The sequence below is a fragment of the Puma concolor genome, chromosome A1 (assembly GCF_028749965.1).
Source record: "Puma concolor isolate L17-30 chromosome A1, mPumCon1.1.hap2, whole genome shotgun sequence".
Lineage (NCBI taxonomy): Eukaryota > Metazoa > Chordata > Mammalia > Carnivora > Felidae > Puma > Puma concolor.
In genome coordinates, this window is record NC_141667.1 from 61501160 (window position 1) to 61513432 (window position 12273).

General features: G+C 50.8%; 1 protein-coding gene across 5 annotated transcripts in view; it reads left to right on the forward strand.

The window, feature by feature from the left end:
- KCNIP1 (potassium voltage-gated channel interacting protein 1) overlaps positions 1-12273 on the forward strand; it is a 345603-nt gene that overhangs the window by 129160 nt on the left and 204170 nt on the right. The window contains exon 1 of one of the 5 annotated variants that reach the window (XM_086713670.1): positions 2693-3289. The exons of 1 other annotated variant lie outside the window; for it this stretch is intronic. In XM_086713670.1, the coding sequence (XP_086569796.1) occupies positions 3229-3289 (61 nt within the window). In that variant the 5' untranslated portion in view covers positions 2693-3228. Of the gene's footprint in view, positions 1-2692; positions 3290-12273 lie in introns of those variants that run through there. 3 more of the 5 variants (XM_086713803.1, XM_086713931.1, XM_086713889.1) reach the window with 3 other exon arrangements.

A 12273-nucleotide genomic window follows, 5' to 3' on the forward strand; every position in this document is an offset into this window, starting at 1 on the left:
ACATATGAATGAATAAATATTTGTTGAATAAATGAATCTTTACTTAGAGGAGTGTGCTTCTTCCTTTGAAGAGCTAGGACGATCTGGTAATCACCAGTTTTTACTTAATAATTGGTTCGTTGAGCAAAGAAAATTCATTCATTCATTCATTCATTCACTCAGCACAGATTGACTGCACCCCTGTTAGAAATGAGGGGTTAAGTAGACAGTGAGGAGCTAAATCAGTAGTGGTCCCTGCTCCCAAGGTACTCTCCACGCAGAGGGAGACACAGACAGGAAAGGCACAATGAGAACCAAGGAAATGAGTTTTCTGATGGGCACAAAGGCCCGAGTGCCGCAGGAACCCCTGAGGCAAGCACCAGTTCAGGGCCAGGAAGGTATTCCTGGAGCAAGTGATACTTGAATTAGATGGTCCAGGATGTGAGGGGTGAAAGGGGTGAGGGACATCCTAGGCAGCAGGAACAGCACGTGCAAAAGCCCTGAAGCACAACCCTAGAGGGCACCAGTGAGGTTCTGTGTGGCTGGGGCCCTGCAGGGAGCATCAGAGAGCAAGGTGATTGGGAAATGAAGTCAGGTCACAAAAGGGCCTCATAATGCATGCTCCTCAGTTTGGAGTTTATCTTGGTGGCTTGACTTTATTCTCACGGCTCAGAGGCAGCCAGTCGGAAACTCCTCCAGGGGTATTTTACTATCTCTGATCTGTAAAATGGAGCAATTCATCTCCACTCTGCCTCTTCATACAGTCACAGGGAAGAAGAAGAAATGCAAGAGTAGCATCCTAGTCTTCTGTAAACTCTCAAGTGCTGGTTCTCGTCTGCAGGTAGTGTAGAGATGAGCAGGTGCCTGAGGGTCCAGGGGCACTAGAAGGCTGCACCACCCTCTCCCTGGCAGAGCTCTCTCCTCTGTTCCTTGAGTCCTGGCCATCCTGATGGGTCCTCTCCTGACCCATGGCTTCAACCCCACCCCCACCCCCACCCTTCTTTCCAGCAGGGAGCACAGGCAGGAGGCAGGGGGCCAGCCTCTACCAATCCTATTCATCAGCCAGGACTCTAGGCCTCATGGACACAGACAGATAAACCCTGGCACTTACAAGAGCTGAAGCTTTGAATCTGGTGGGACCCAGAAGAGATCTCCCCAGCTCAGGACCCCCAGCGTCCCCACCTGCCAACAAGAGGTGGTGACAGAGCCCTGCACTCCAAGTTCTAATCCCATATTCTGGCTAAGTCACTTCAGGCAAATCCTTTACCCTTGGTAAACCTCAGTTTCTCGCTACAGTAATGATTAGACATGACCTGTCTAACTTCACGGGGCATGGGATGGTGTGTGTTATACACAGCACAGGGGACTGCAAATGACAGGGACAGATGTTATTAAGTACACCTTCCCTGTTGCACAGAATATGACATGTGTTTGGATCTGAGAAAGAATTAAGCGCTGAATAGGTAAAGAAAATTACTCAGGGTCCCTGGCCAAGACTCAGGCCACCTTTGTCCCTGAAGGGGCAGCTAATGGGCTGGAGTGACAGGAAATAGCTCCTGAGGCGCCCTCTATCCTTGAGGTATGACTATGTGCCCGTGCAGCTTTGAGCCTGCATAAATGTGGGTAATCGTGATGCCATTTTGCATTGCTGTGTGCACGTCTCTGTGCCTCTGTGGTCGTGTGTCTGGATCTTGTGTGGGGTCCTGAGGATGCACCTGAGGGTATTATGGGCTGAGTGCGTCTGTGTGTATAACACAGTAATGTCAAAGTGGGACTTGTGGGACTGTGCCCATAGTTTTGTGTAAGTATGTGTGTTTTGGTGAGGCCATGTGTTGCGGGACACTGTGATGTGCAAGCATAGTGTGTGGTGGAAACTGAGGCGGCTCCTGCATGGAACGAGGGTGCCTCCTCCTCAGGCTTCCAGGGAGCAGACGCATTTCAGCACCACAGAGAGCTGAGGAGAACCCACAAGAGTGAACCCACACTTTGCCCTTTTGCATGAGACACAGATAGCCGTTGGAGTTCTGCGTGGTCTGAAGGGAAAACTCACAGCACTTTAATTTCAGCCTTTACCCCCACAGCACTAACTCTCAGCCTGCCCTGTAGCTGATGGCTAAGAAATTATTGGGGGAGGGGGACGCAGGAGGAGGTAGAAGGATGAAGGAGGGACAGAAAGAGGGGAGAAATGAAAAAGAAAAGGCAAGGCTCACAGGGGCTCCTCTGCCCCTCTCCCCCAATTTTCCATCAGTAGAGGGTGGCCCTGGCCAGGAGCAGGAGGGTCCCTTCCTCGCATGACAACCCAATTGGATGTATGTTTTTCATCTCTCCCTGGGTGGGGCAAACTTTCTCCCCATCCCGTGAATTCAGGTGGTGGGTTAAATAAGATTTCCCTTGAAGTCAAATGAAATAGCGGATCACACGCAGGAACACACACACGCGCGCGCACACACACACACACACACACACACACACACACAGGCACACGTTCTCTCGGGGAGCAATCTGCGGCCGCCCCCTGAACCCCACCCATCAGCCAGGTGCCTACCTCGGTCTGTGCGCCCAGGGGTGCAGCCCCGGAGGGGCGCACGGCCCCGCAAGTGCGGGCGCGCAGGGCGGTGGGCAGCGAAGCGGGCAGCGGGCACCCCTCGTGGGCCCGGCCCCCCGCCCCGCCCCTCCGGGGTTACCCGCCGGCCACTCCGCGCGCCTCAGACTCGCCCCGAGCGCGGGCAGGCGGGCGGGCGGGCGCGCGGCTCCGCTTCGCGCGGTCCCTGGCTCTGTTCATTCATGATTGGTACCCGGCCCCCCGAGAGCCAGCTCGAGCGCCGGGAGGGGAGCGGAGCGTGCGGCAGCAGGGGCGGGCGAGCGCGGCTCCCGCACCGCACGCGCCGCTGGCTCGGGAGCCTCGGCCGGCGGGCGCGCCGCCCCGTGTCCGGCACCGAGCAGGCTGCGGGGCAGCGTCCTCGGCCGGTGGCGCGCGAAGCGGCCCGGCCCGGTTCCGAAGGCTCGCGGGGAGCCGCTGGCCCGGTGAGTCAGTGCATGTGCGGGGCTGAAGAAGGAAAGAAAAGGCTCCCAGCGCCCCAGCCCCACGCTCGCTGAATACCAAGCTGCAGGCGAGCTGCCGGGTGCTTTTTTTTTTTTTTTTTTTTTTTTCCTCCTCCAATTCAGAGTAGAGGAGCCACACTGATTTCTTTGCAGGGGAGGGGAGGGGCCGGGCAAGGGGTCCCAAGTCGCACACAAGTCTTCGCTGCCATGGGGGCCGTCATGGGCACCTTCTCGTCTCTGCAAACCAAACAAAGGCGACCTTCTAAAGGTAAGCCACCTCCTTCTTCCTTTTGTTCCCCTGGCTGGGTTTGGGGGTGCTCCGTGCTGAGCTGGGGTGTGCCCCCTGCCTTCCTTGGCCTGGGCCCTTCTCTCCATCACGAGCGAGGGCAGGTTCTTGTATCCGAAGGAGTCAGAAACCTGGCGGGAGGTTTGGTGTGAATATCGTGAACACGCACAAGGAGCCAGAGTGGGCACTGGCCCCAGGGGCGGGGGAGATCCCCTGTAGGGCACTGGGTGCCAGGACACTCCTCCTGGAAATCTCTGGGAACAGAAGGAAGAGTCAGATTCACAGGTGGGGGGTGACTGGATTGTCTGGTTGGAATGTTGGGAAGCCCTTCCCGTTCCCATGACTGCTGGCGATTGTGCAACTGTGGGCACCCAGCAGGGGTGCTCACACATGCACACACTCCTCCTGGTAGTAGTGCTGGTGCAGACCTAGGAGTCCCTCATCCGGGAGACAGTGCTCTGTGCGCCCACCCCAATAAACCTCTGCAAGCCAAAAGGAATCAGCTGCTGCCAGGTGGTGAAACTCCCAGGGCTCATGTCCTGGTGACTGGGGGAGTCACTAGGAGCCAGGGTGTCACGCAAGGGTGCTGCCATGCTCTGGGAACCACCGGGGGGGGGGGGGGGGGCTGAAGGCACCGATGAGGTGTGATGGAGCAGTGAGCCTATGTCAGGGATTAGAAACTGTGAGTCCCTGCAGTCCCTCCTTCCTGGACCCTGTTCCATAGCTGCCTTTCCCCAGCTGAGACATGCCCAGTCTCCCCCGCCGGTGGGACAGGAGTCAAATGGGTCCATGTGAAGTTGGGGCAAACATATCTTGCACCACGGGAGACTACGCAGGCCTCCTATCCAGCAGTTAGAAAGTTGGTTGTTGGAATGAAGAGACAGGATGCAGTTAGGAAGAAAGAAAATGAAGGGTTTTGTGTTCTTTCGTTTAATGCTCAAATCCTCTTGTGAGTGGCAGAAGGGTTTCAAGTAAACTGACACTTAAACCTTCAAGCTCTACCATTGGAGCTCAGGTTCTGGCTATAGGTGGGGGTCATAGCTCCCAATCCTTAATGCTGGTTAGTGATTCGAATTGTATTAAGGTAAGGCTGGACCCCAGGGTGCTCAATGATCTGCTCTTAGGACTTGGTTGGTCTCCCCTGACTCATCAGGCAGGTCTGTGTCCCAGAGTTCCTCATGCGTAACCTGCCTTCAAGGGGTCCAGGCATCTGGCCTAGCTCCCAGAGACATTGGGCTGGTTGAGCACTGAGCAATGAGATCTCCGGAGGTAGATCTTAGGTGATGAAGCTGGATTGGCGTTTACATCTTAGAACACGAGTCTAAGGCCACGTGAGTTACACATCCTTTTGGCAGGGAAGGGTCTGGTTGCCTTTTTACCAGTCTTGGGCAGGACAGGTCTGCAAGCCTTGGTCCAGGACCTTGACATTCAGAGCCCTGTTTCTCACAGATCCTCAGATACTACTTGTGTGGGAACACAATTCAGCACCAAACCCCCATCATCTGTCTGACCACTATGAGGCCCCAGAGGCCAGGGGACTGTGGGTACAAGAAACCCAGGGGTTTGTTTTAAAATATTTTCAATGCCTGTGGCACTTCTGGGAGGCAGCTAGGTGTCACAGAAAGATCTTGAGCTCTGGAGTCCAGTGGGGTCTGGGTGTGCATCCCAGCTTCATCAGCACCTCCTTCTGAGATCTCAGGCCAGCCTCACCCCTCTTAGCCTCAGTTTTCTCATCCATAACATGGGTGACAATACTACGTCCAGGCAGGAAACTGGGTGTGTGGGAAGTACGGGGAGGGAGGACCATGCTACATATACAGTGTTGGCTGAGCCACCAGGGACCCAAAGGAGACTTGTAAGAACGTGAAAAAAAAAAAAAAAAAAAAAAAGAAGGATGGATATGAAGTTCCTTGCACAGGGTCAGGCAAAGATTAAAAGCTCAAACATTACTGTCTACCATTCCCTTCTCCTGCACAAAATTCTGGGTCACCTCAGTGAATTCCCATTGGAGTCCCAGAGACCAGAGCTCTTTGCTCTCTCCCAGGATCCTAAGAAAGAGAAGAGGGGCACCAGCATTCGGTGAGCCCTTACTGTGTGCCTGGCACAGTTCTGGGTGCTTCTTCTGCACCTTCTCATTTAACTGTCACAACAACGCCTGTTTGAAGCTCACAGCGGGTCAAGGCTGTTGGGCAGGCCGCCACGGCAAGCCCCAGCCCTGAGTGGTCGGCCCCTCTTGCACAGAGTTCCACCACATTGGCTGAATTGTCCAGGGCTCCAGCTGTGTGTATTTCTCCTGGCATTTGGCCCCGAGCAGAGTCTTATCTTACCATCTTCCTCTGTGGAATGCTAATCAGCAGAAGACCTTTCCTACAGAGAGAAGTGACTTAGAAACTGGCTAGGGAGGCTAGTGGTCAGGGATCACTTCCTGGCCAGTTCCCTTTCCCCCCACCTTGGGACCTCAGTTTCTCCTCAGGTTCCATCCTGCTCTCAAACTTGGAGGTTTTTATTGCTGATGCTCTTGCTGGAACTGCTACTATGATCTCTGAGACATCAGGCTCGGATCTAATTAGAAGCAGTAAGAAGAGGATGGTGGGGATTTTCAATTCCTGCTGGATTCAAATCCAGGCCTACCACTCACTTGCCGTGTTTGCCTCAAGTGTAAAACAGAGACAGTAGTGGTAGTTACCATTTTAAAATAGCTGTTGGGTTGTGTGAATTTCAGGGATAATGCAAGTCAAATGCTCAGCACGAGCTCTGCTATGTAGTAAGTGGTCAGCACATTTTAGCTTCTGTTCAATTTATGGCTCTAAACTGTTTGTGGCTTCCAAATGCCTCAAGTGAGGCCATCCTGGAAGTAGGCAGTGCCTCTGGGAGTCCTACCTCCTTGTTTCTGGAGCCCTCTTCCAGCACTGTCCAGATAACTAGGACCCAAAACTTTAGATACACCGAGGCTGGTCCTGTTACTGAGCCTCCACTGACCTCTGCTCCGTGGCTGGTCCTGAAAACAACATAGCTTGCTGAACAAATCCCTGCATGTTTGCCAAAATATAATCTGGTAGCACGTATACATTTTTTTTAAGTAGGGCAAAACCCCATGTGACTAGTGCTGAGAGAGGGACACACATAGCCCAAGCTGAGTGTTCAGGGAGAGCTTCCTGAAGGCAGCCGAAATCTGAATTCGTTTAAGAGCAGGGTCACTGAATAAAAACATTCAAATTCATTTTCCTTCTCTGTTTGGGATCTTTGTTTCTCTTTAAGAATGAGGAAAGGCCACCCTGCTTTTGGGGATTCAGCTTCTGCAGCCCGGTCCTAGGTAGAATTTCTGGCTCCAGGAGTTTTGCATGTGCTTATACCAAGGACACTGCTCGGTACACTGCTCTGGGCTTTAACAAGTAAGCGCGAAGGGTTGGGGTGTGGGGTGACCAGAGAAGGCTGATGCAGGTGCAGCTGCGGAGCCTGTGGGGGACAAGAGAATTTAGGCAGAACATCACTAGACCAAGGCCATCTCAGTGGAGGTATGCCTGTAAGCAAATGGGTTATCAGTCCTCCACTGCCAGAAGAAAACATTCAGAACCCTCAGGAAGGTCTGAGCTTGGGATCTCCAGAGTGCTCACTGACTAGATGAGCAAACTAAAGCCCACACCTATGAGATGCTTTTTCTAAGTCCCCGTGGCAAGTTAGGGACAAATATGGAATTGGTTTCCTGATTCCTAGATCAGTGAACACCTTGGAGAATTTGTGGAACCAGAGGGTTCCTGATGAAGCTGGGTTTGTAGTTTTTTAATCGGGCAGCATGCTCAACCCAGAAGATCTGGGAGACCAAGGAGAGGCAGCGAGGCGTGGAGAAGCAGAAACTCTGCTGTCACACAGCCCTTGTATCAGGGGACCTTTGGCAAATCATTTCACCTTGGAGATGCCAGTTTCCTTATGTCTAAGAGAGGCGTACTAATTTATGGAGGCGTTTGTGTGGGTCTCCCTGGCTTCTGCATCTTTGTCCATCCTTTTAACTCTGTGTTACCCTTCTAACTCCGTGTTACCCTTCCACCATCTCCTGGTCCGATAATTATCATTCCACCCATAACCCAAGACCTCACTCAGCTATTTCCACAGTCAAGAAGGCTTCCCTGGACCCCGGGAGGCAGTGATTTCTCTCATCTACATTCCCAAATAGTTTAAAGTATGCATTTTCATGACTTTCAAGTCATGCATTCAAGTAGGCACTGGATGGAGGTGTTAACCACACCTCCCCAACCCCCCACCCAACCCCTGACTCTGGAGTGTCAGCTTCTTGCAGGGAACTTGTCTGAATCATTCCTCAAAGTCCTCAGCCTGGTTTCCTGCACATAGTAGGTACTCAATAAATCTTTTCTGGAGGAAATTATAAATAATGGAATGGTTGGCCGCTCTCTGTTATTTTCTAGAATTGCAGACCCTGCAGGAAAAGTTAGCTTCCCGCTGGAATTTCAGTTACCAGCCCTTTACCTTGAATGAATTCTCTTATTTGGTCTGCTGGCTTTGAATTGGCTTTGTCCATGAGACGTACTGAATCTGTTTACCATTTATTTTTTTCAGCGTTTTATTTATTTTTGGGACAGAGAGAGACAGAGCATGAACGGGGGAGGGGCAGAGAGAGAGGGAGACACAGAATCGGAAACAGGCTCCAGGCTCTGAGCCATCAGCCCAGAGCCCGATGCGGGGCTCGAACTCACGGACCGCGAGATCGTGACCTGGCTGAAGTCGGACGCTTAACCGACTGCGCCACCCAGGCGCCCCAGAATCTGTTTACCATTTAGCGGGGAGATGCTGAGAACAGTGTTCCTACTCCCCAGCTCCTGAGAGTCACAAAAGCTTGAGGAGCCCACACCCAGTGCCAGGCACAGTTCTGGGATCTCAATCCCAGAAGACACTCAGTGGAGATCAAGGTGAACAGGAAGAGGGAAATGGAAAGTTTGAAAGATAGAAGTGAGGGACTACTGCCTAAAATGAGGAGGTTTGTTCCTGGCAAGGGACACAGTCTGGACCTCTTTGTATACCTAGAAGGGCTTTGCTCAATGAATGTTTAGTAAATGTGAAAATGAACAGTGAGTGCATATGTTGACATGTGAGTGAAAGAATGAATGATTAAATGAATGGAGGAATAAGTAAATACATGAATGAAAGGGAGCAAATGAAATATCAAATGAATGCCAGAGGGAATGATTGAAGATATGAGTACATGCATGAATGAATGTATCCATAAATTAATGAATGAGTAATGAAGTCCTTGGAAGGCTATAGTGAAAGACTGTCTTTCATGAAGAGCATTGATTGTCATGCTACCCCAACCCTGGATCTAAGCTATCCCCCATGAAAACTGGAAGGAGTCCATGGGACAGGAAGCCATGGTACAGATAATAATAAACATAGCATGTACTTCTTAGAAAGCTAAAAATTATAAATTCAGTCAAGAAAAGCCCAGTAGTTTTTTGGGTATCAGTAGGTGTGTAGTGTTTTGGGGGAAGGCAAGAAGATGGGAAGGTATCTCTTAAGCTTTCACTCTTTTGTTGATTGATAAAAAAAAAATCTAAAGCAAGGACTGATCCAGAATGACCTCCCTTGTATATTGGGTTCACTTTTACCTTGTCTGGGTGAGACCAAGAACCTGTGTATTTGTCTGCCCATTTATTGATTCACCAAGCAACATCTGAAGTATCCTTAAAGCATTGCTTCCTGATATTACCTCTGCCCGAGGTCCACTCTGGCTTCCACTCACCCTTCACCTCTACCTCCCCATTCACCTGGCAAACTCCTACACATCCTTCAAGACCTCATTCAATATCACCCACTCCCAGGCTCCTGGAGGTAGAGCACATCTCTCCCTCCCCTGTTACCTCTGCAGCTGTTGCTGCTTCTGCACGCTACAATTATGAACATTACGTGATTATGGGTTTATACATTTATCTCTCTGACTAGCTCTAAAGGAATGAGTTATATTCCAGCGTTTCTGTCAGGCCTGATATTGGGCCCAGACCTGATGGATGTTGGCCATGTGGAGGTAAGGATGGATGGAGCAGGGCGTGTTCTTGATGGCTCCAAGTAGTGCAAGAATGCGGCAGCACAGATGAGAAATCCAGGTCTGCTTGTGGCGGGGAACACTGCAAAGTTCTGCATAATGGCCCTGGAGTTGATGTTCCCATTCATCAGGCAAAGAATGGCAGTGTTTAGGAGAGAGAGGGGGAAAGGTGGGGCGGGGCGGGAGGGAGGCAGGGAGGGAAGGAGGGAGGGAGGGAGGGAGAGAGAGACTGTGACTGAGAGTCTTGGGACCTTCAGACAAACTTGACTTATCTTTAAATGCTTCTCCTCCCTCCAGGGAGTGTTTTAAATGGGTCACCTTTGGGGAGTAGCTGTAATCCGCTGGGATATCGCTGGCTTCCCATACACTAGCCAGGGGAGCAGAACTTTGGATTAATTCTTATTATTCCAGTCCAGGCAGGAATCCTCACTGGGGCAGTGGGGGGAAATGGGAACTGCATTCCACTCAAATCAGGGGGCTAGGGACAGGGTTGCAGAATGGTTAGGACCCCTGAGTGAAAGTAAGACCTGGGTTTAAACTCTGGCTCTGTGACTCCTTAGCTGAGCCTTTCCGAGCCTCAGTTTCCCCCTCTGTAAAATGGGGACAATGACAGCATCTATCTTACAGGGATGCGTATGGGGCCAAAGAGGTAGTGAGCATTGTGCTTCACATACGATAAGATGATTTTAGCAACTCGGGTTGTACTGGCTTTGCAGCTGCCTTTATCCATCTTGGAGCAGGTCCCTTCCTCCTCTGTTGCTTCCTCTGCACTATGACTGGGCATTCCTTGGTGATCTGTGTCCCTTCAAACTGTGGCCTCTGATTCCATCCCTCTGGGACTCAGAGCCATCACAACCCTGGACCCTAGCATCCTGAGAAGTTTCTCTGGTAACTCCTAAGGGAAGCTGGCAGTTTTAGATGATGAAAACTTCCCAGTGGTGAGATAGGAGAATGTGGATCATCTGCCAAGGTTAATAATAATAATAGCTGATGTTGACCGCTGTTCTTTGCCAGGCACCTTACTCTGCCCTTTTCCCTGTTACTTTATTAACCTCTTCCCAGCCCTGGAGGGCAGACCCTTTTACAGTTCCCATTTTGCAGATGAGGAACTGAGGTTCTGAGAAGCGAAGTTCCTTTCCCAGGGTCACACAGCCCTTGGATAGCAGTGCCCAGTTCTGGCTGATCCTTGAGCGTGAGCTCTTAGGCACCACACCCTCCCCCTCCCCTGCTGGCCTTGCCTCAAGAAAGAGCAGCCCCAGTGGGGAATGTGGAGAGAAGGCATTCAGATACAGCCCTCATTAGCCATACCACACCGCCGAGCCATCTGTAGGCCTTGAGCGAAATGCTTTTAGCCTCATCTCAAACCACCCCTGGATCCGTTTCTATTTAATCTGACACTGCAAAAGCCTAAATATGAAATGATTGGGGGCATAAGGCCAATTAGCAAATTCATTAATAGGATTAAACATCGCTCCTCTGCTCTAATCATTTATGTGAACTACATTCTTTTCCCTTTGTTGCAGCCATCATTGCCTGTCAGTGAAGGATCGAGCACATCGGTCTTCAAGTATGTTAGATTTCCAAACCTTCCAAATCAGGGACCAGAATCAGTCAGTGTTTTCACATGGTCCAGAGAGGCAGAGAGGGGTCAGCCAGTTGATGAGTGGTCATCATTGCAGAGGAAACAAACACAGGACCTCGCTGGTGTGTTTGCTTTCTGCTGTCTCACTAATTCCTTTCTGCTCTTGGCCACATGTTGGCCTAAATCTGTATTACACGTACGCATGTGGTGTGGCTATTATGGGCATATACCTAACCTGGATACAAAGTCTGGCCTTGCAGATTGTTAGCCATGTGGCCTCAGGCAGGCCCTTCAACTCTGTGAATCTGCCTTTCTACATCCAGACAATTGGGATATTGATAGCAATTCCCTCCAGGGTCGTTATGAGGATTAAATGCAGAATGCACGTAAGACCCCAGTGGTCAAAGGATAGCAAGAAGGCAGTAGCGGTGAGTTATGACCATCTGGAGCTGTGCTGTTCTCAGTGTGGTCCTCAGACCAGTAGCCTTGATGCCACCTGGGAGATTGTTAGAAATTCAGCCTCAGGTCCTGGATTGTAACCTGCATTTTGCTAAGATCACCAGGTGGCTCGTGTGCCCACGACCTAGAGCACAGATTATAGTACATATATATGTCTTTATGTGTTTATTTATAAGTTTACATATCGAGCTGGAAGGGGCCTTTGAAGGCTCCTGGTTCAAGTGTCACTTAAGATAACAAAATGGAGTCCAGAGAGGTGGGTGGTTTGCCCACAGTCACGCAGTTGGAGCGTCCAGTCTGGGGCCTGAACCCTAGGCCTCCCCAGCCCTGCTTGTCTGCACATAAGTTGCTCTGAAGTCAGATCTCCCCAGATTCACATGGTTTCCGTTGAGCTTTTCTTTCTTTCTTTTTTAAATAAAACAGAAGTGCCGGGCTACGTATGCCCATTAAGTTTTAATTTACTAATTTGAAATGTTATTCCAGCCAAGTGAGATCCTGAATCTTGATTCTGCCAGCCCTCACCTTAGCTGTACCTCCAAGTTCTGTGTTACCAGACAGTATGACAAGGAGGGATTCTGAGTCTTCAACCAGTTGCATCTCAGACATGGGCCAGGACAGAGCGCAGGACCAAAGACCTCTCTCCACAAGGGATTTCACTGATAAAGTTCAGAATCGTAGGGCAGGCCGGCAGCCGGGTTTCCTTACAAAGCGTTTGTGTGGCATTTGAAGCCAGGTATGGCAGAGTTAGTAGAAGTCTAATAGAAGGAAGAGCCTGAAGCATGGAAGTTAAATGCCTTTTCCATGGGGCATAGTAGGACCTCTCTGTTGGAAAACAAGCAATCCTACTGGCTGTTGTAGAAAGCTTTCTGCACT